General features: G+C 42.6%; 2 protein-coding genes across 6 annotated transcripts; both read right to left on the bottom strand.

Moving 5' to 3' along the window:
- Positions 1–1074: 1074 nt before the first annotated feature.
- On the bottom strand, positions 1075–4610 carry LOC131220281 (ETHYLENE INSENSITIVE 3-like 3 protein). 2 transcript variants are annotated; one of them, XR_009158531.1, is made up of 3 exons: positions 2055–4610; positions 1661–1769; positions 1075–1543 (listed from the first exon to the last, which is right to left on the bottom strand). XR_009158531.1 is itself a non-coding variant. In XM_058215233.1 (3 exons), exon 2 carries the CDS (start codon positions 3928–3930, stop codon positions 2056–2058), a length of 1875 nt encoding a protein of 624 aa, XP_058071216.1. In that variant the 5' UTR covers positions 3931–4282; positions 4425–4609; the 3' UTR covers positions 1075–1543; position 2055. The 2 variants fall into 2 exon arrangements, 1 of the variants encoding a protein (XP_058071216.1); XM_058215233.1 differs by lacking the exon at positions 1661–1769 and having other exon boundaries at positions 2055–4282; positions 4425–4609.
- Positions 4611–15038: 10428 nt separating this feature from the next.
- LOC131220258 (FT-interacting protein 3-like) lies at positions 15039–19559 on the bottom strand. 4 transcript variants are annotated; one of them, XM_058215222.1, is made up of 4 exons: positions 19338–19559; positions 18416–18481; positions 18263–18333; positions 15039–18153 (listed from the first exon to the last, which is right to left on the bottom strand). In XM_058215222.1, exon 4 carries the CDS (start codon positions 17639–17641, stop codon positions 15317–15319), a length of 2325 nt encoding a protein of 774 aa, XP_058071205.1. In that variant the 5' UTR covers positions 17642–18153; positions 18263–18333; positions 18416–18481; positions 19338–19559; the 3' UTR covers positions 15039–15316. The 4 variants fall into 4 exon arrangements, 3 of the variants coding, with proteins under 3 accessions (XP_058071205.1, XP_058071201.1, XP_058071197.1); XR_009158530.1 differs by lacking the exon at positions 18416–18481 and having other exon boundaries at positions 15144–15209; positions 15246–18153; XM_058215218.1 differs by lacking the exon at positions 18416–18481 and having other exon boundaries at positions 18254–18333.
- Between the last annotated feature and the right edge of the window lie 1415 nt (positions 19560–20974).

Here is a 20974-nt window from a genome sequence, read left to right as displayed (position 1 = left end):
TTAACGGTATTCAAAACTGCATGAAGGTCATAATATCAGAAGCTATCGTACCAATGCCCAAGCGTCCCTCCTTACAAAAATGAATTGAAATACAATCTGATAGGTGAAAGCTAGCTTCATGGAAGGTTCTGTCAGGACCTCTACTTTTCATAGTGCATTCTCTATATTGAAATGGTCATGAAGCACCAAACCAGGCACCACTTCTACCTGGTTTCTTGACAACACATTTCCAATTAGTGTGCACATAGAACAAATGATTTTCTCCTTGATTTTTTTAAAACTTCACCACATTTATTTCTTTTAATTTCTTTTTTTGCTACTAGATTGTCCCAAATAACCACTCAACCCATGACAATATTTAAGATAAATAATTCACTTTCATGGTATACCCCCCGAAATTACACTAGTTCTTTCTTCTTTTTTTGTCTTTTTTGTCTTTTTTTTTTTTTTTTCAATGGGTAATGCAACAACTTCATTCAAGAAAGATACAAATGTACATAACAGGGGCAATAAACCCCCAAACAACCCACTACATGAGACCAAAGACAGCCGAAGAACAAAAACCAACTACAAAAAAAAAAAAAAAAAACCAACACCGGTTCAAACAGAGTGAAGAGTGAAACTGCCCCTTTGGCTACGGCATCCACCCCCCCATTTGCCTGGCAATGGACATGCAAAAAGAAAACCTGCCGACTGAAACTCAGATCAATATCTTCCTCCACCACGTCCGCAAGCCTCCAAAGGTCCCCCTGAGGCCCAAGCAATTGCATTCAGCAAATCAATGGGCCATGGCCTGCGCGTAATTAGAATCTCTCCAGCCAATTGGTTCGGAAAAGCTAAAAAGGGTCAATCCAGACTCATTCCTCACCAAATCCTCAAAATACCTGATAGCCCCAGATTGCCAACGGAACAGCTGGCAAAATCAGCTTTCAAAACCACCTGAGGGGGGCTGCTCCAGAGATCCAAATCCTTTTCCGCTTGTAATCACTACTTTAGACGAAACCATTCCAGATTTTGGTTACAGTTGGTCTTTCATTCTGAATAACAAATTCTACAGCATGGGGGGGATTCAGGTAAGCATAACTATACTAATATGCTTTCTTTTATTAGTTTATGCTACTGATGTTTTGAAATAGAACATATAGGCATCAACAAGGAGCACAACCCCTATCGATCTTTTTAAGTTCATCTATCAGAGCCTTGAAATACATACATGCACAATCAAGATATAGATACCGGGCCTTACAGAAAGGAAAAGTGATCACATCCAAGGAAAATGATTTGAAATAGTGACTATGGTCATGACACAATCTTATTCATTGCCATTTCATGAATCTGTAAATACCATCCAGCCATGTCAAGAATAGGGCAAGACAAGCAAATGAAAGATCTTGCGATTTCATCCCATCAACAAGAATGTGTGAGGCAAAAAATCTCCATCCATTTACAGCACGGGAGCAAAACTGGCAACAAATCTGGAAGATTACCATAAGACCATTCACCTAAAGAAATCCACTGTCCTCCCCTACAGCAAGGTTGGGCTCTGCAATACAAAAAGAAAATAGATATATGCATTTCAGAATCTTTACCATGTTATAAAATACTTTGAGGAACTATACGGTCCTGAGCCTCAGCATTTGTGTAGTTTGCCAATACTCACATTTTGTACAAGTGGGGCTCATGGTTTGTTGATGCAGACCATCGATGTGATGCAGCCCACTGCAGCGGGGATGCCCAAAGAATCTCCCAGTCCGGAAGAGCCTAACCCTCTGATCAATGGACAACAAGAAGGTGGCTAAGACAAATACAGCAATGGTCCAAGAAAAAAGGCCAAAAAGTGGACCTTTAGGAGCATCCCCCATCCACTGGGGGGCCCATCAGATCAATGGTCTGGATAATTGAACCGTATGTATGAATTTGGGAGCATGAGCAAGCCCAATGTTCGCTGATGCTTAATTCCTAAATATTAATACTGAAGAAGAGTGCATCATCTACTTTAATCGAGCATAAACAACGAAATCAAACAGCATGCCACTGAAGAATATATAACTCACTCTATGCTCCAAAGTATTGAATCAAATCATCATCCAGCGAGAAATCCAGATCAGCGGTATCTAACGAACTAGTGCCGTCAATGCCAAGATCAAATGGACTGTTGAATCCATAATCCAATGACAGCCCATCGATCGGAGAACCATAATGGCTGTCAACGAGTTTATCTTGCCCAGTTCGGAACGCATCCTTTACCAAGCTGTGTACATCTCCGCCAATCTCATTCGAGTTTCCGTCCAACGTCAGTGTATGCCCAAAGACATGATTTTCATCATTAAATCCAGTATCCTCGGGCCTTATCTGGTGACCAATCGTGAGCATTTCAAGCTGCTGTTTGTCATGCGGAAGCCTGTATCCCCCAGACGAGGAATAGAAACCAAAGGTAGTTTCGGGATGCAAACTGGTATTTTGCATGCCTGAATATAACAATGGATGGCCGCCAACATGCATGCTTTGTTCAGAAACATCAGCAGGCGGGCTGGAAAAGTAGTTGAACTCAGATTCAGGCAACTGGTTTTGGCTCCCCGAATCTTCTTCTTGCCTTCTTGAAGACGGATTTCGCGAACGTTTAGGTTGGGTAGCATGAATAAGATGTCCATTTGACTGCAGAACTGTGTAGTTCATATCAGGGAGAGTGTTTCTCGGTTCCCTAGGCAGTTGTTCATCACTAGATGTCGTGGCCTGCTGATCGGCAGGAGTGGTACTCCCGCGGAGTCTCTTTCTCCTATGTTGTTCTTCTGCCTGCTCTTTTTCCTGAACAGCTTGGTTGGTATTTTCACAAGGGTGGCTCTTCCTTACTGTTGAATCCGCATTACCTCCACTTGGCTCTAAATCCATCTGTAGATTTCTCCTATCATCTTTAGACGAAACAGAACCTTGACAATCTTCCAAACCGTCAACATCATAATCCCCACTGCTGCTAGTGGTAGCTTCCTGTCTTTCCTTGCGACTAATAGGTTGCATCTCGGTTACAGCAGACAACACAATCTCGCCGCTGTGCTGCTGAGTGATCATTTCCTCCTCTCGATTCAACACTCCCAACCAAATCGAACTCTCCTTGGCAGTCATCTTATCCTGCAAACACTTTGACTGCCGAACATGCCTTCTGATCTTTGTGATATCAGGTGACATGTGCTTGATCACAGCCGTTAGCACCCCAACCTTCCATGCCTTCTTCAAATCATGGGGCTTCTTATAAGGAGGAACCTGACCCTTCGGCAATCCCAAATCCCTCCACCAATCTTCAGTCCCCAAAGGCCACCAAGGCGGTGGAATCCCCTTCTCTAATGGGTACTTCCGCTGCGGCGGGTCACAGTGCTGCATCAGCGATGACAGAAGGGAACCCAAAGTCGCATCTTGCAGGTTTTGAAGGCTGTGGAAATTCCCATTTCCTTTGTTTTCCATGTTCCCGCCATCCGCTGCAGTCTCTGCCTCATACTTCGCTATAGCAGCTGGCCCATTCTTATCGAATTTCACCTTCTCTTTCCACCAAGCTCTTATGTTATCTGAAGCACCACTCACGGGCTTCCCCTTCTCGGGAATGATCCCGTACACGAACCCGCGAGCCTTGCACACTTCCATCAGCTTCAACATGTATTTCAGAATACCATCTTGGGCCCTTGACATCTTTTTCCTCCGGGCCTGATCAGATGACTGCTTGTGCTTCGGTTTCTCGGCAGCCTGCTGCGCCTCAAGCTTCTGCCTCTCCTTGATTCTCCGGAGCTTGATCCGATCCTTCCACATCCTCCTTTCCAAATCCTCAGGCTGGATTTCTTCATCGCTGACATCGTTTTCAGCCAGATTATCGCACCTGAAGTCGTCAACTTCGAAATCTGAACCCTCCCCCAATCCTTGGGCAATTATCGCAAGGTGCTCCATTTGAATCCACAAAGGCGAGAAAATGAAGATAACAAGCAAAATTTCAAACAGATTCTCACAACCCAAATCCCCTTTTCCACTGTTAATCAAAACGCTTCTCGCTTATGTACTGAAACAGCTCAATCCGCATCCGTCTCTGCCATCCGAACATGGAAATGAAAACCCATCAATCCCCCAAAAGCAGCTTCTTTTCCTATTTCCAAACTATCTCAATCGGTTACTTCCAGAATTTCCAATCAATCTACAAAACCAACTTATCGAAATTCCGACGCACTTGCCCAACCATAAAACCAGAATCTTGACAACAAATGCAACCCAGAAAGGAAAAAAAGTAACAAACCCAATTCGAATCCTGCGGAATTGTAATACCAGTTTCAATATGAAAGCATTTCAACAACTCCACATGCAAGATTTCATGCTCCCTTTTTTCAAAAAAAAAAACAAAAACAAAACAAAAATGAAATCTATGGGGCGAAAAAATCCAAAAACCGTACCAGATTTCAGCTCCAGTCTCTTTCTATTCCATCAAACTTCTGCAATGATTCGTCTTGCTCTTCGATTTCAAAGAGAGAATCATAAACAAAAGATAGGGTTTTTTAGGAAAGGAAGGAAGAAAAGAGAAGGGATTTTATGTAACGCGCGCGAAGCATCGTTTGTAGGCAAAATCACAGAAATTCCGGAAATTTTTATAAATGGAATTTTAATAAGTAGTACTTAAGATGACGAAAATACCCTCAACTCGTGTATCCAAGAGGAGTAAAACGTTGATACTCTGGCGAACCGTGATGGATGATACACCGTCACTCACAAAATATACACGTGGCATAATTAAATCAAAGTTAACTATAAAAATAATGTTCCATAGTTTAGGTGTATCATATTGCAAAAACTATGCATAATTGAATATCTGAATATCTAATTGGTGGATATTTATTGGACGGTTGAAATGAAAATAAACAATCAGTCTTATTTCAGCAAACAAGTGCACAGGGATAAGAGGTTAAGATTGTTCAGATGTTCTGATTTTGATATTGTAATTTATTTACAGTAGTTTACGTGATTTACACGGTTCGATTTGATTTTATATATGGCACGTGTAACAATTCATGAATGGCTGCGCAGCAAGCATCGTAAATGCCAAACTAGCAAATAACTAGAAAACGGCTTCTTGACTAAAACCCACTTCGAATGAGAACGGTTCGGATGGCATATAAAGATCGTGGCGGCCCCACGAAGGTTCGGAGATTGAGCGTTCCATCCTCGCTGTTTCCAGCGTAATTTACTTAGTTTCATATCAATTTCATTTTTTATAATGCTCTAGCAGAAGATTAATGGTATGGATTTCTCATAGATGGTTCCCATCTAGCTTTCCACCGTGGGGCCTGATTTTATTTATTATAGGATTATCTGTGGCCCTACATTGCTTCGCTGAGTAACTTGGATTTGGCATTGCTAATGATATAGGTAATAATATAGGTAGTGAGATTTGATTGGACGGTGGCCACTCAAGCCTCCAACAAATCCAAGCCAAAGACGGTAGGATATTATCTAATCCGCTCTCTTTTAAATGTATTTTGCATTTATCTATGCTAACAACCTGCTTAGCTTCAAATTTTTATGCATTAGTTTCCATTCGTGGATCGGATCCAGAAATCAAGCCAATCTACGTGATATAGAGCAGGTCATGAACACTTTCATGTCCAAGGGACCGGAAAAAGCTTCATAAGAGGCAAAAAACATTAAGATTGTTATAACCTTAAAATAGGCATACAAATTGAAATGAGTTACCCAAGTACCATATATGATTTTGGGTTGGATGAGTTACTTTGGCTAACCAACCTAGATATGCAGGGTTGACCACATTAAATTTGTGAGATTTCAATATATTAACAATTGAAAATCAATTTTATTTTCATTTTTATTATATATAATAATTTTTAATTTACTTATAACTCTCCATCAATTAAGCTTTAAAGGTTATGTCCAGCATAGAAAGTGTTTAGAAAGACTAAGAGAATAACATGATTGGGCCACTTAAGATGCTTACTATAAATATATTAAATTCTCACAAATTTTATAGAGTTTAGTTGTAGTTTAATTCCGAAACTTATTTAAAGGTTTTTAGACTCGTTTATTTTAATTATCAACCAAATTATGAATTTTTTAGAATTTATTTTTATTTTTCTTGTTTTTTTTCCTATGGATTTAATACAAGAACGGGAGGTCTCGTGTTCGAGACTTCTCACTGGAGGTGATTAATATAGGTGCATTTTCACACCGGGCTCGAATGAGGTAGCCCATGAGATGCGAAGACACACTTTGAGTGGATGACTCATGTGATTTGGGGCTTACAGGGGAGGTCTCATATTCGAGACTCTTCACCGGAAGTGATTAATGCGCATTTCACACCGGATACGAGTGGAGTAACCCATGAGATGCAGGAATATACTTAGGATGGACGGCTCATGTAATTTAAAGCTAACGAAGAGGGTTTGTTGAGATCCTAACTCATGAGATGTTGGGCCTGAACCGTGAGATAAAATGATTAATTCGCTATAATCCAACGGTCCGAGCTTACGAGGAGTCAAAGAAGCTCTGCCGAGTTGAAATAGTTATCCTTTAGAAAGACTGATCGACTTCGTCACGGTAACCCATATGTCACTCTCTCATGCGGGACACATCATCATAAATACAGTAAAACATCGTCCGTGGAACAAGTAATTCACGTTCTATGGCCTACCTGTGTTTTACATTAGTCTTTTTTTGAAGCCTCCACATCCTTATGTGGCGCCTCAGATGACTGAATTCGACAGCATATAAACTCAATAGCGGTGTCCACACAACTAATGGTAGGCGTTCCCTGCCCAACTGTTCCCGATGATGCAGTAAACCGGTGTTTTTCATCTGTCTGATTATTGGGTCCCGGTGCAAACATGACGAAGCGCATCTGATGGACGGCGTGGATCTTTTTCAAGTGCTCCCTACGTGGCGCTTATGCCAGCGCGAGCCACGCTAGCACGCTCCCCTTTATAAAAAGGGTTATGTTCAATGCATCTCTGGAGATTGGACATGTTCAGCCCCCCAAAGCAAGTGACCATATTCGTATTGTTTTCTTTATATTTTGGGACTTTTTTTATGGTGGAAAGGGCGGTTGCATGCCCGTATAGGATATCGGGACTTTCACAGTTAAATTTAGGTAGTGTTCGTTCATCCAAGCCGTCTATATCATGACCTCACAATGGATGGGTGATGCATAAAAAAGTAATCGTATTATATAATTTCAACGGCTTGACCTTTTAACTCTATTTATTTTAATACAGGCGCTTGGTTCCCACGTCAGATGGCACTTGTAACAATGATCCGGACCGTCCATTAAGTAGTGCGCACTGTGAGCATGCTTGATCCTTCCATGTATTGTTGAAGTTGGATTATTAGACTTTGTTTATTTCACACCACTCATTTCTTGCCGTAGAAGTTTGAACTACCTGATGAGCAGACCAACATTACTTTAGTATTTTATTTTATTTTTATTAACACACACCCCACCTGATGAATGGCTGGGATCTCTCACACGTGTGCGGTCTAATGGTTGGTCTACTGGTAATTGTCGGTCGCCCCCTCACATGCGTGGCCACTCATTGAACCACGACCGTTGCTATTTTTGTTGGCGAGACACTCATAATTCAAGTCCGTCCGTTTTCTGATGAGGTATGCGAAGCCACACGCGTGTAGAGCCATGCCGATCTACACGTGAGCACGTGTGCCACTCTGCAGGATCTGAGCTTTTCATCAGGTGAGACATACTGTCTAATTCTTTTAGGTAAAAAATTAGCCTGTGTTCACTCCCCATTGCGAAAAGCAGTGGGATGGCTGGAGATTTTTTTCGGGTTTTATATCTGTCCGTCGGTTCTGCGGCCCATTTGAGGAGTGAAACTACGCGATTTTAGATCCAGGAGATTAAATCAGTGTGGCCCACCATTGAAATCTCGTAAAGAGCACACTTGTACGGTACTGACGCATGTGCCTGCAGGTAGATGGCAGGCTCTACATGTTTATTTTGTCAATATTACATGCGCGAGATCCAACCATTCATCAGGAAGTTCCCAAGACCTCCTGGAAGATCAGGGCGGTCCACTCATCAAGTGGCCATGTCACATACAGAAACAGTGGATGCTTTTTAAAATGACCAAGCATACATTAGGGCACCAGATGAACGGAGTGTCTTGATTTTTTAACAGACATCCATTGGGCCCACCTGGTGAAAACCTTTGCTGTTGCATACGTGTGCATGTGTATGGTGTGAGTTTTTTTCCCATGAAACCCAAGGCAGGCCAGACGCTTCATTTGGAGTAGAGGTGTACACGAGTTGAACCGAGTTGATCATGGCACAGCTTGACTCGTCCCGGCCACTAGCTGACCAACCTTGAACTTGGCTCGCTCCGTCCTCGGGCTTGACTGGCCAGCTCAGCTCAGTTAAGTCAGCTTGAGCTAAGAACAAGCCTATGTAACATTTTCTCAAACATATGAGTGCACCTTCAATTTTTCATGGAATGAAAAATAGCGGCATCAGTTTATAAGTATTTCATCACTCTATAATTAACATAAAAATTAAGATACAAGGGTATTTGTTTTCATATTCTTACCTTCCTTACCACAGGCCAACACTTGGCTGAGGAATATCAATGGCAAAAGATTAACTCAGCGCGGCTTGAACTCTATCATTAACATAAAAATTAAGATACAAGGGTATTTGTTTTCATATTCTTACCTTCCTTACCACAGGCCAACACTTGGCTGAGGAATATCAATGGCAAAAGATTAACTCAGCGCGGCTTGAACTTAGTTTAGAACCAAGTCAAATTAAGTGTTTTTTTTGAGTCGAGTTGAACGAGCTAACCGAGCTAATCCGGTTTGTGTACAGCTCTAATTTGGAGGCGATGCGGGCCCAGAAAAGACCTTACTGGGCTATATTCAGTCCAGGTCCAGCCCATATGGGCCCAGTTCTATGGAATATGGGGTTCATCTGGGCCGTCCATAGGAGAAAGAAAAGCTGTACGTATAACCAGGTAGTTAGAACTAGGATACCAATAGCCGAGAAAGGCCCTAGATTGGCTCTGGCCTCTCCGACCAGATCAGATGGGTCAAAATATTTGACCAATCCACTTTTCCTGTTGGCCATTGATCGTCCATTGTTTCAGTGTAGCGTGCCTAATGACTGGACCATCCCATTTTCGAACCATGTGATTATTATGTTGTGACCCACATTTTGCATGGCTAGGATGCTCTACACAAATGAGCAAAAACTGCATTAACCCAACGGTTGGGGTTGGACCATTCATCATTTGACCAGGCCTAAGCCCACCCAAGAACCACGTTTGGATTTCATTATATGTGAGAATGTTTCAGAAGCAATTAGTTGTACAATAGTATTATCATCCAACTAGTGGGCACCACATCCAATACATCCAGAAGGTTGACCCCACCAAAGAAATAGATCAATCAACTCATCATCCCTGTCAAACAATTTTAAAAATAATAATGTGACGGCTGTCCAACTTATTCAAAGTACAAACGTCGACCGCCTGATGATTTTTACAGTGGGCCCAACATACTGGACGGTTTGGATTTTATAGACACATGACAGTTAATCATGCAACAGTTGGGGGCCCGGAGAGTGGGGCCCACCTTTGCTACGCTCATCAAGTGGTGGTGATCAACAAAAATGGCCATTGTTCCATCAGAACGTGGACTTCACGGCTGTACATTGCGGACATGGGACAGAGATCCTCGTTAGTGTTTCATGGGGAGAGATGTATGGTACATCTTGGAGCACTCTCATATGTGAGCCCGTTTATATAAAATAGATGTGGCATGATAATGTAACCATCAGAGCCACCTTTTACTGGGGTTTATATATAGTGGAACTGCCCATGTTTTAAAACCAGTCATGTCAGAAGATTTTAACCATCAATCTTCTTCAAACTCAATATCATCCGTTCGTAAATTTATTATTATTTTACGGCCGCTGATCAAATGGTTAGGCCCATCTGATATTTAATGAAAACCCAGAGTTTCATGTCATATTCTAGTTCTGCAAGGCTCTCCTGTTAGGAGGGGTAAAGAGGTGGGTTTGGCCTAGCCGGGTCCAACCCAAGTAGAGACCGCTATCAATCTGGGCATGGGCCTAGTGTCTTTCACAACACAATAACCCTGGCAAAGTTGCTTGGGCCCAAGCTGATTTGAAAATTCATCAAATCTCTGTTTCCTAAACCCTCCATCGTCTGGTGGGCCACACATGCACAAAGAAATGAACATACGAAAATGAAAGCCGCACGTGCAAGATGCATGTGATACGATCATAGGAACGAATGTATGTAGGATAGACCACATAAACGCATTTGGTCGGGTCGGGCCGGGCTATTCTGGGCCATGTTGAGGTAAATGATATCTGCCCATACCCAGCTCTGATTAGGCCACGGATGCCAGACCCACGCCGGTCCAAAGCAGGGCCGGGTTCACTGGACTAGACAGCATGCCAGGACCGAGCCCGGCATATATCTCTTTCCACAGGCCTCTACTCAAGCTACATGGGCTCCAGATTGCAGATAACTTGGCCCATAATCAAGCAGCTTCGCTCACCGGGCCCACTTATCAGGTCCATTGAAAATGGACCCTTGGGAGATCTTTTGAACTGACCATTGGTTTTGCAAATGTGCAGCACAGAAGCACTCCGATAGGGTTGTAAGGACCCACGCATTAGGTGAGACGATACAAGAAACATAGGGCTGGTCCTGGGGTAGCTCTCGGCCCGTATTTTGAACTGTTTCAGGCCCGGCCCAAGGTCTGCCAATTGACACGACACCCCTAAAGGCGCATGCAACAAGGCCGTGGTAAAAAAAAATCATACAATATTTCACCAGAGATTGTACGGTAATAGGGGCAATGTTTCAATGATCCGAAGCGTTGATATGGTGGAACTCACCATGGATGGCTCTAAATATAGAGATTCTCCAAATGGAAGATCTTAGCCATAGAATATTAGGGCATTTGTTGATGGAAAGTGAACTGTTGCAGTATATTCCTTCTGTTGGCCCGCCAATCAATAGGATTCCGATTGTTCCATATATACGGTGGGGCTCACAATATGAACCGTCTGGATCGCTGAAAATGGGCCGCACGTGTACACTCTGAGAGCCCAGAGGACAATGTGGGATCTCTCCTGGGTATTTGTATAATGCCTAAAAAAGGACACTTCTGAAGTAATGATCAAATCTCCCCATTCAATGTACACACGAGGGCCGCCTGATAAATAAACCGATCTGATTTTGAGGTCATATCACGAGGCCCAACTGATGAAATAATAGCCTGGATCTCCAACCCATGTGCCAACACGTGTGCCTGCGTCTGCGTGTAGTATTAGCATTTTCAAATCCTCACCTCGACCTAATATACAACCCTGATAATCTCGGACACACGTGTGAAAATTATTTCCATGGAACTTTGATATGTCACGTAGGAAGTGAAATAGGTGGCCGGATGTATGGGCCCCACTTCCTATAAGGAGACATCAAAGTGCATTTGGGCCTTTGTTCTTACATGCGCTTGTAATACTAGCATTTTCACACGCAATAATCTCTTCCTTCCCGGTGGGTGAGAGAGCACCGAGTAGCCATAACCACTCTCCTACCCCCAAAAGACGCGCTACCAAATCCTATCTTCCCACAATTCACCTTTCCCTCATTTATTAACTCTCCTGGATGATGACGTTGCATTATTGTAACTAATATTTCCATGATCCAGACCATTGATATCAAGGCATGGCAGTAGATGGGCCTTGCCCAAAAATTTTTTTTAAAAAAAAAGGGTCTCTCAGATTGGAAGATCCTTTCCGTCCAATATTTGAAACCTTTTAAATTGGATTGCTTTTGTTTCATTTCTCAACTATCTGTTCACAGCAGTGGATAGTTTAGATCAATGAACAATGGCCCCACTTGTACAAACCCCGGAAAGGCGAAGCGAATATGGGGGAAGCTGTCTCCATTCTCCAAAGTATTTTCAAGAAGACAGCAAGGATGGTCCAGTGGGTTTGACTTTTGTAGTGTACGGTAGAGATTGGAGCTGAGAAGAAATAGGGGTGGATTGACAGAACAGCTAATGGGCATGTCTTCTCTCTCGATCCAAATTAGAAGTGGTAGAATTTTTATAGATCAGTGAGCCTCCTCCTCCTTGCAGACTTGTAGTACACTTGAAAGCATATCCGCCAAATCAGAGCAGGTACCGTACTTGTACTACAAGGGTAACTTGATCATTTCCTACGGTTGAAGCTCCAGTGCTGCACACTAGACTCAGGTGCACCAACTCAGTCAACTCACCCCACTGTACATTGCCAATACAGTGATAGAAATCGCGATCGTAGAAACGTGGATGGAACTTGGACATCACATATTCAGACGAATCCTATCCATCCCACTGGTTGCCATCATATTGTTTCATTAAAAGAACAGATGTCAGCATTCCGAATCAAATAGAGAATGTCTGCCAGTTAAGACGTGATTTTCAGGCTAAGTTCCAAGAACAAGTGGGGCCCACAGTTTGGATGGCCCAAAACTACTAATATTGTTTATTGCCACAATTACACTAAAGTGTAAGGTGTGGGTAAGTCAGCAGCACCGAAAGGGGAGTGGATTAGGTGAGACCCCCGCCCAATAAGTGCGGCCCTTACCGTGGGCCCACTTTCATGTATGTATTCTGTATTCACACCGTCCATCCGTTTTTCCATATCATTTGAGGGCATTATCCAGAAAAAATGAAGAAAGAAGAAGATCTAGACCGTAATCTCGGAAAAAGTCGTAATTGAACACCCTACCATTAAAAACTTCATAGGGTGCACCTTAATATTTCCTTGGTGTTTATTTGCCATCCAAATCTTGATAAGGTCACATAAGCCTGGATGAAGGGAAAATCAAATATCAGTTTCATCCAAAACTTGTGGTACATTAATGGTCAATCACCATTAGTTCCTATAGTATGGTCCACCTGATAATTGGATCTGCTTCATCTTTTTGGATAATGCCCTCAAATAATCTGGAAACATACATCAAGGTGGGCCCCACGGTAAGGACCACCGTCTTGGGTGAGGCCGCGGTCTCACCTAATCCGCTCCCCATAGAAAGTGAGGTACAGCTGCCGCACCAAACCCTTTCCCAACTTACAAAATATTCCCTTTTTTTAAACCTAATTATTACGGGTTAATCAAAGGGTAATGACGACTCAAAAAAAGCAGCGGGCGTTCCGACAGTTTACACAACCAGGCGCTGCTGAAAGATGACATGAAAACCACGTATAAAGCAATACAGCTCTCTGTTTCTTCATGAAAAAATGCCCATCTTAACACAAACAAAACGGTGGCCCACTTGACTTAGATTGGCTGAAATTGGCACTAGGCCACCCTTTGTGTACCAAGGCAGGGGCCCTACATTACCAATCAAAGGAAGAAACGCCCCGCTCGAGTAAGATCACGTGAAGTAAATTCATCTTAAGAGAACTCCATGGGAATGCTAATGGTTCAGATCACTGTTTCATAGGCCACCATGAATTTTTCATATAGGTCAGAAGATCCTCCCGCATCCTACCAGTGCCCTACGAAATGGGCGTTTTGGATGATGTACAGCTACCGAAATCAGTAATCAATATGAAAATTATTGATTACTGACATCAACCATAACCGCGCTTGTAAAACCCACAGGTACAAAAGAAAGTGACCCAATGTTCAGAAGGTTAGGATCTCCTGTAATCACGGTGGCTTTCCCATGTTGACTACCAGATTGTGTGGGTTCCACATTTATGAGCGGTCCACATAGATAATTTCACTGGCCGCACGTCTTAAAACCTGGATCCCATTTTAAAACTATTAACTACAAAGACATATATATCCTCACCCTTCCCAGGATCGCTGTCGGTCACCGTTGCTCAGTGATTAAAATAGCGTTTGATTAAAAGGCATTTACGGCAAACAGCAGGACATGAGTTCCTAAAGCTCATATTAGAAACAGGAAAACGCCTGCATACCCTCTTTGCTAGGTGTACCTACTCGGGTTACTTCTCCAACCTGGGGAAAAGGACTAAACGTGGATGAAATCCACTCCGTCCATCAGGTACACCACCCTTTCATTTAGCTTGATCCCCAAAAAATAGGCTGAATAAACACTTAAACGTACGTGGGCGACCCCAGAAAAAATAACACCTACTACCTCTAAATTCACATGGTATGTCCCACCTAAGTTTGTTTTTTTTTTTTTTTTTTGAGAATTAACAATATTGCATTAAGAAAAGAAACAAACTACAGGAGAAAAAGGGAAAAGAAAGACGGAAACCAAGAAAAAGGCTACGCTGAGATTGCGTTAACCATTAAGCAACAAGAAAACTGACCATTTGATCACCAGATTAAGAGCTTTAAAGGAAACCGTCTCCATGGAGGAGTTATGAAAACATCTATCATTTCTTTAAAGCCAAACTGACCACCAAATGGCCGAGGATGACTATTCTCGAGATTTTTAGGTGGTATGTCCCACCTAAGTTTTGTAATAGATTTTTAGGTAATACTTTCATCCTTATGAGGCACATGGGGTAAACGTATTGGATAGCACACAAACAACACAGCAGGCCTCAACTGTTCCTGTGGTGTGGCCCGAGTATTGGGTTCAATGGTAAACATGAGGCAGCACCTAGTGGACATGGTAAATTTCATCAAAGTTCAACCTACTTGGCTCCCAGTTTACAAAACTAACCAAGTTCGGTACCTAGTGCAAGGTTTTTAAAAAGATGTCCACATTCCCATACCCCACACAGCATTACAAAATAATAATAACCGAAATTGTTGTTCAAGAATCCAAAACCTATCCGCCCACTACTACTGGCAATGAAAGATCCAACTATGAAATTGTAGGAAATGCAATATGTGATATGCTTTCTACCTGATCACAGTTTTGTGGCATTTGGATTTTCAAAAAGAACTCTATAAATTTCCAGACCGAAATCCAATGTCCTCCTCTGGTGTTTTCCAGATTTCAGATCTACTGCTACAAAGCCAAGATGAGAATTGCTGCGACTGGAAAATCAAATGCACTGAAATACAGAAACCAATTCACGGGTATCAGATATCTAATAACAGCATAAAGCAAACACAGATTCACGAATTGCTACCAGTGTACGGATATGCGTTGGACCAGGAACCCAACATTAGCAGCAGATAAGAAATAAAACAGAAGCTGCGGAGCTATCTGATTGTGCGGGGGGCTGATGGGGAACAACAAGACATCTGCCTATGGGGAACAAGAAGACACAATGACAAACAACACAAACCCATCATGAATTTTATATGCTCTTCTCATAACATGCTGTCTGTTCTTGCAGGTAGCCTCCTGAAGAAGTTGAGGGGTGCTGAAGGAAGCTTGTGGCGGAACCTCGGATGCCTCAACACATAAAAGCCAGTGATGAGGGCCACCACCTGGAACGGTGTAACATAGAGCACAATGGCGGTGATCAAACAGAACATCACAAACAGGGCTGTTGCTCTTGGGTCTCGCCAGCTCAGCAGAGACTGCAATCTCTCCCCCTGCGTCGCCAGGTCACCAACCACCGTCTGTATCCTTCCCGCAACGCTTCTCAAGCGATCATATCTCATTCTCACAATATCTGCCGGCCGAGAAGTCGGAAAAGTATCAAACTCCTCATCCAATTCATCAGGATGAACAGCATCAGCATGAGATAGACGAGTATCCATGTGAGGAGGCTGCCTAGGCCTCCACCGGTAGTACCAGACCCCAATCAAGAACAGGTATAGAAATATCGTCGGTAGTATCAGCTCAGGGTACAAAACCAGTATTATGAAAAGTACGTGAATAAGGATTGTCGTCAAAGGGTTCTTCCAATGACATATCTGATCAAACCATTTCCCAACTGCAATCAACCCACTCAAGACACCCATAATCCGGAAGAAGTTAGCTTTGCTTCTTCGCATGCTCCACATATGAGAATCAACATCCAGCATGTATTCGACCACTTCTTTCCGCAGCGGTGGCTCAGCACGACTCAACCTCATCGATACTATCTGCGTGGCCTGGTGCCTCAAGGTATCGAGCTGAGTAACAGACAGTGGATGAAGGTAATGCATTTTTGGCAGCAACGGCTGTGAATAGATATGCAGTATGTTAATCAAAGACGAACACGTGAACCTAACAGCCAGCTGCACCTCTCCCATCTTCTTCACTCCTGAAGGATGCAGTACCAGCAGCGGGTACGAGTGGGTATAGACCCGATCAGTTTCAAGCGTCGAGAGCCGAATCCGCACCTTTCCGATTCTGGAATCTTTTGATCCCGACCCCTTCTCTCCTCCATGCAAATGACAGTTGTCGAACACCCCAATAGTAATCACAGTACATGGATCAAAAACCTCCCAAGTGTATTGCTCATTCCACTTTGGAGTAAAGCTATCAATAATCGTCCTTGTACGAACCCACTTCTGCCCATATTTTGCTACGCAATAAGCATCTGTGGTCCCCCGCCCATCCTTCGTCTTCATAGGCAACAAACCCTGAGCAGTCAAAATCCCCACTTCCAGAACCCCAATGCTCTGCTTCCACAACTGCTTTGCTGTCGGCCGAAGATCGCTGCTATAATGTGTTGATTCATCCAAGACATGATACCCACCATCCAAACAGATCCTCAAATGAATCCTACTGGCAAATTTCTCCTTCTTCTTCTGCTCACCATCCACAACAATGTGCTTCTCAAGGTTATACCACCTAGTATTCACAGGTTTATGGTCCAGCCTCCTCTGCACATTCTGCAAAGGAATCACAGCCTTCCCCAGAACCTCATCCTTGTTGGGTCCTACCCTATCTTCCACGCTCAAAATCAAGTGCTCTTCAAAGGGCTCTGCTGCTACAAACATCAAATCCTCATTCCACATTGGATTGAGAGTCCTGCTCTGAGAAACCCTAGTTCGCAATGCCTGATTTCCAAGAATAGCCTTAACATAGACTTCTGGATACCTGGCCTTATCACCCGGTTGCAAGTCCTGAGCTTCAATAACATTAACCCGAACGTACCAAAGCTTAGGAGAGAGATATACTTTCGACCTGATGTTTGCTAGCCCTTCGCTGTGAACAGCCGCAGCGTCAGAATGCCATGCTTCAGGAAATGCTTCATCTGCCTGTGTGCCCATCCAAACAGCCAACATGAGCTCCCCTTTGCCCTTCTCTCCCTTCCGATTTTCCAGTCTGTACCACTGTGGCGCTAGCGGGCTGTCTGGGGGCACGCGCTTAGGGACTTCATTGAGATCGAAAACAACATACCCCATAACATCATCCTTCACCATATCCTTATCCTTCACCACAACCTCAACAACAGAAGATTGGATTCGGTCCTTCGAGAATGCAAAAACCTGGTTCCACTCGGGGTTCGACTTCTTTTCAAAATGCCGAGTCGTGCCCTTGTAATTCCCAAGCTTCACTTCCACATATGGATCACAGCTACCAGTGACATCCGACGGTGGGAGCTCTTTGGCTTTGACAACACGGACATACAGATATTGCATCTGCTCAACAAGATCATAGGTGCTAGTGAGCTTATCACCGGCAATCCTGCTGCCACCAAGGTGGGGCGAAGTCTCCTTGAGACGAAATTCTTCTGGAGGGGGCGGTCGCTGCATTTTCTCAAATCCAATAATATAGACACTAAAACAAGTAGCAGAAATGGGAATTTGAACTTCAAGGAGCAGTGGAAATTTACTTTGAAACTCCCTAGCCCTAATAAGGATTTGATCAACAGAGCTTTTGTAACTCCAAACCCAAGAAAAAGATCTGGCTTTCCGAGTAATTTAGGAACTGAAATCCGATGACCTAACAGATTTCTGTGAATTTTCCTGCTTGCAGAGACAAGCAAGAAATCACAAACCTGAGAACAACTCTAAGCCTATTTGCCAGGCCCCAGATTACGGAAAAGAAAAACCTGAACCACAACCCTCGACTATAGAAACAGAAAACAGGAGAAAATCACAACAGCTTTGATGACACTTAAAGATCTGAAACCGCTAAAACCTCCAGAATGAAGCAAAAGTAACAAGTCCCAATGATGAAACGCTAACTCTGACGTGCAGTAGATTCAACAGTTCAGAAAGGATGTGGGGAAGCAAGTTCCTTTACCACAACTTCACCAGATCTCCTGAAATGAAAAAGAAAACTGTAAACTTCAGTATCAAACCCTAAATCTTCAATCTAATAACCATAATGAGTGCTGTAAAAGAAAGAGAATAGAGAAAAACCTCAAGAACCTCTCAGGCCTTTACGCAGCAGATAAGGAAGAATTTTCTAACAACGAGCCCTGATCCAAATAGGCAAATACCTATGAAATCGCATAGAGATCAGTCAGTTCAAACATTCAAATGCTAAATCACCAACAGCATATATCCGAGTTGGCACATCACCCCCTTTCCAAAGGGGAGATCCCACGCTCATGTCCCGCAGATTTCTGGTTTAATCTTCCCCGAACCCTAAAATTGCAGTAAAATCCGATCATTTTATTGCCTTTTCTTTTCCTTTCTTTAGTTTCTAGCAGTTATTTTTTTTTATCTCTTCTTTTGTTTTCTATTCCTTTCTTTAGTTTCTAGCAGTTATTTTTTTATCTCTTCTTTTGTTTTGTACCTTTTGTTTTAGGAATGGATTCTCATCAACCCTTCAAGGCTCAAATCTCTGGAGCATTTTCCGAAGCTTGGAAACCATAGCTTCTTTCTAAGATCTAGCGGATGTGAATGCATGAAATCAGTAGATTCTAGGTTTCAAACACCAAAATCGCTACTTCGAAATATCAAAAGCTCGCAGCCCGAGCATTTTATTTTTTTTTTCGCGTTTTACACAGGAAAGGGATTTTCAAGGGCATTTTGAAGTTTCAGACGATTTTCATACAAAACCCTAGGAAACATGGAAAATGCATGGACTTCAGGATTTTTCATACAAGGAAAAAGTACCCAAACGCTAAAATGCTACTCCAGACGATTAAAGGCATTGTCTTCCTCATTTTTAAAGAGACAACAGATTTCAGCGGTGTTTTAAATTTTCCGAAGGTTTTCATTTCCAAAACCCTGTAAAATCACAAAGAAGGTCCAGATAGTTTTTTTTTTTTTTTTTTTTTTTTTTTTAACGCGATAAAGTACAAAAGAAGATCAGCACGAAAAAAAAAAAAAGAAAAAAAAGAAGGACTTTTCAACCCCAAATCGCTGCTGGAGACGACTTAAAAGCATTTTCCACCGTTTTCTACGTAATTACAGACGCATTTTGAAGTTTCACTGGATGACATTTCAAAAGAAAATAGAGAAAAAATAAATAAAATAAAATAAAAAATCTACAGACCTGCAGCCGGAGACTGAGGAGGACTCCGAAACGACCTCCACGCACCCTAGATCATCAATCCAGATCTTGAAAGCATGGCAATGGAAAATCTCCATTTCCACATTTTTATTTTTCTTTTCTTTTTTCTTTTTTCTCTCTCGCTGCGGAGAGAAATGGAAAAACAGAAGTTCTATCGGAAAACAGGAAAAGCGGGAGAACTTCGAGATCTGAATCCAGAAGAACCTATCCCTTTTTCTCTTTTTCTGCAGAGAACCCGAGGCACACGTGCAAAGACTGTGGTCGCGATTCGTACGTGCGAAGTTTGTTCTCTCAAACGCGAGACGCGATCGAGATTTTGGTGTAAAACCCGCCCCGTTCCGCGGAACGTGTCGCGAGATTTTACTAATAAAAAGAGAAAAACTTGATACTCCGGAAGCGTATAATGGATGATATGCAGTACTTAGAAATTGCATGCTTGGCATATAAGTAGCCAAATTGAATGGTCCAGATTACGGTAACCAGTTCTAAAAGTATCATGAATGAAAAATTAAGTTTACTTGATCATCTGACTATCAGATTAGTAACATTTTTTTGGACGGTTAAAAATGAAAAAAAAATTAATCCAATGGTCACATTTCCACAAACAAGTGTCCACGAATCAGAGGCTAGGATTCTTCCACCAATCTGATATTAGGACTGCGGATGGGTGACTGTGGGATGCATAATCTAGTTGGTTTTATTTGAGTTGATATATGTCACTTCTACTCTTTATGAGTGCCTGCGTATCAAGCGTCACGTGCAGTCGTATAACTCGTAAATAAAAACCAAAAGCTGGGCTTTGGAGCTCTGCTCAATTGTCTCTGTCGAGTTTGTGCTGCCAAATTTCGGCCCACATGTTAAGAGGATCCGATGATCTGAACCGTCCATATATTTGTACTACAATGATTAAGCTATAAGCGCATAACGGTGCCTCATTGATGATCTGGATTTTTTTTTCAAGATGAATTATGAGTCGTTGATGAGTTTCTTCTCAATGGGTTAGATCCTTCTGCATAAGCCGATCCTCAAAATCATCCGTTTAGCCGTAAAAGTTTCTCATGGTAGTCCATATGACATTGAATAAAGAACATGGACCGTTCAGATCATCATCAGCTTGTGGGTCGTAATGGGGCGACATATGCTGGCACCCTGAGTCCCGTGGGCTCTACGAAAGAGCCCTAGGGTGAAAAGCCCGATGGACGCGGACTGCCCACCGTGATGTAAGTGTTTTATCTACGCCGTTCATTAATTTTTTTCAGATCATTTTAAAGAACATAAAATTGAAGCAGGGGCCACAGCTCTAGTAGACCACACCGAAGGAAGCTACAGTAATAATGACACCCACCGTTATTGTTGGAAATTATACAGATTAATGTATTTCTGTATAATGTGGAAACCGAAAATTATAGAATAATCAGAAATCAGGACAGGCTGAAGCACGTCTGAAACGCTATCTTTAAAGCGTTATTTGCCCCTACTCAAGTGAATTGGGAATGTTAATAGGTTACAGGCAAACAGCTTCTAGGATACGACGAGCTTGGTGTGGGTCTGCGTTCAGCAAACACGAAGGCCCACCAAATGGAACTTAATTACACACTTTCTGACAGTATTACAGTATA

This window comes from Magnolia sinica, chromosome 1 (assembly GCF_029962835.1).
Source record: "Magnolia sinica isolate HGM2019 chromosome 1, MsV1, whole genome shotgun sequence".
Classification (NCBI taxonomy): domain Eukaryota; kingdom Viridiplantae; phylum Streptophyta; class Magnoliopsida; order Magnoliales; family Magnoliaceae; genus Magnolia; species Magnolia sinica.
Note: the sequence above shows the minus strand (reverse complement) of the source record. Positions and strands in the feature narration are given on the sequence as shown.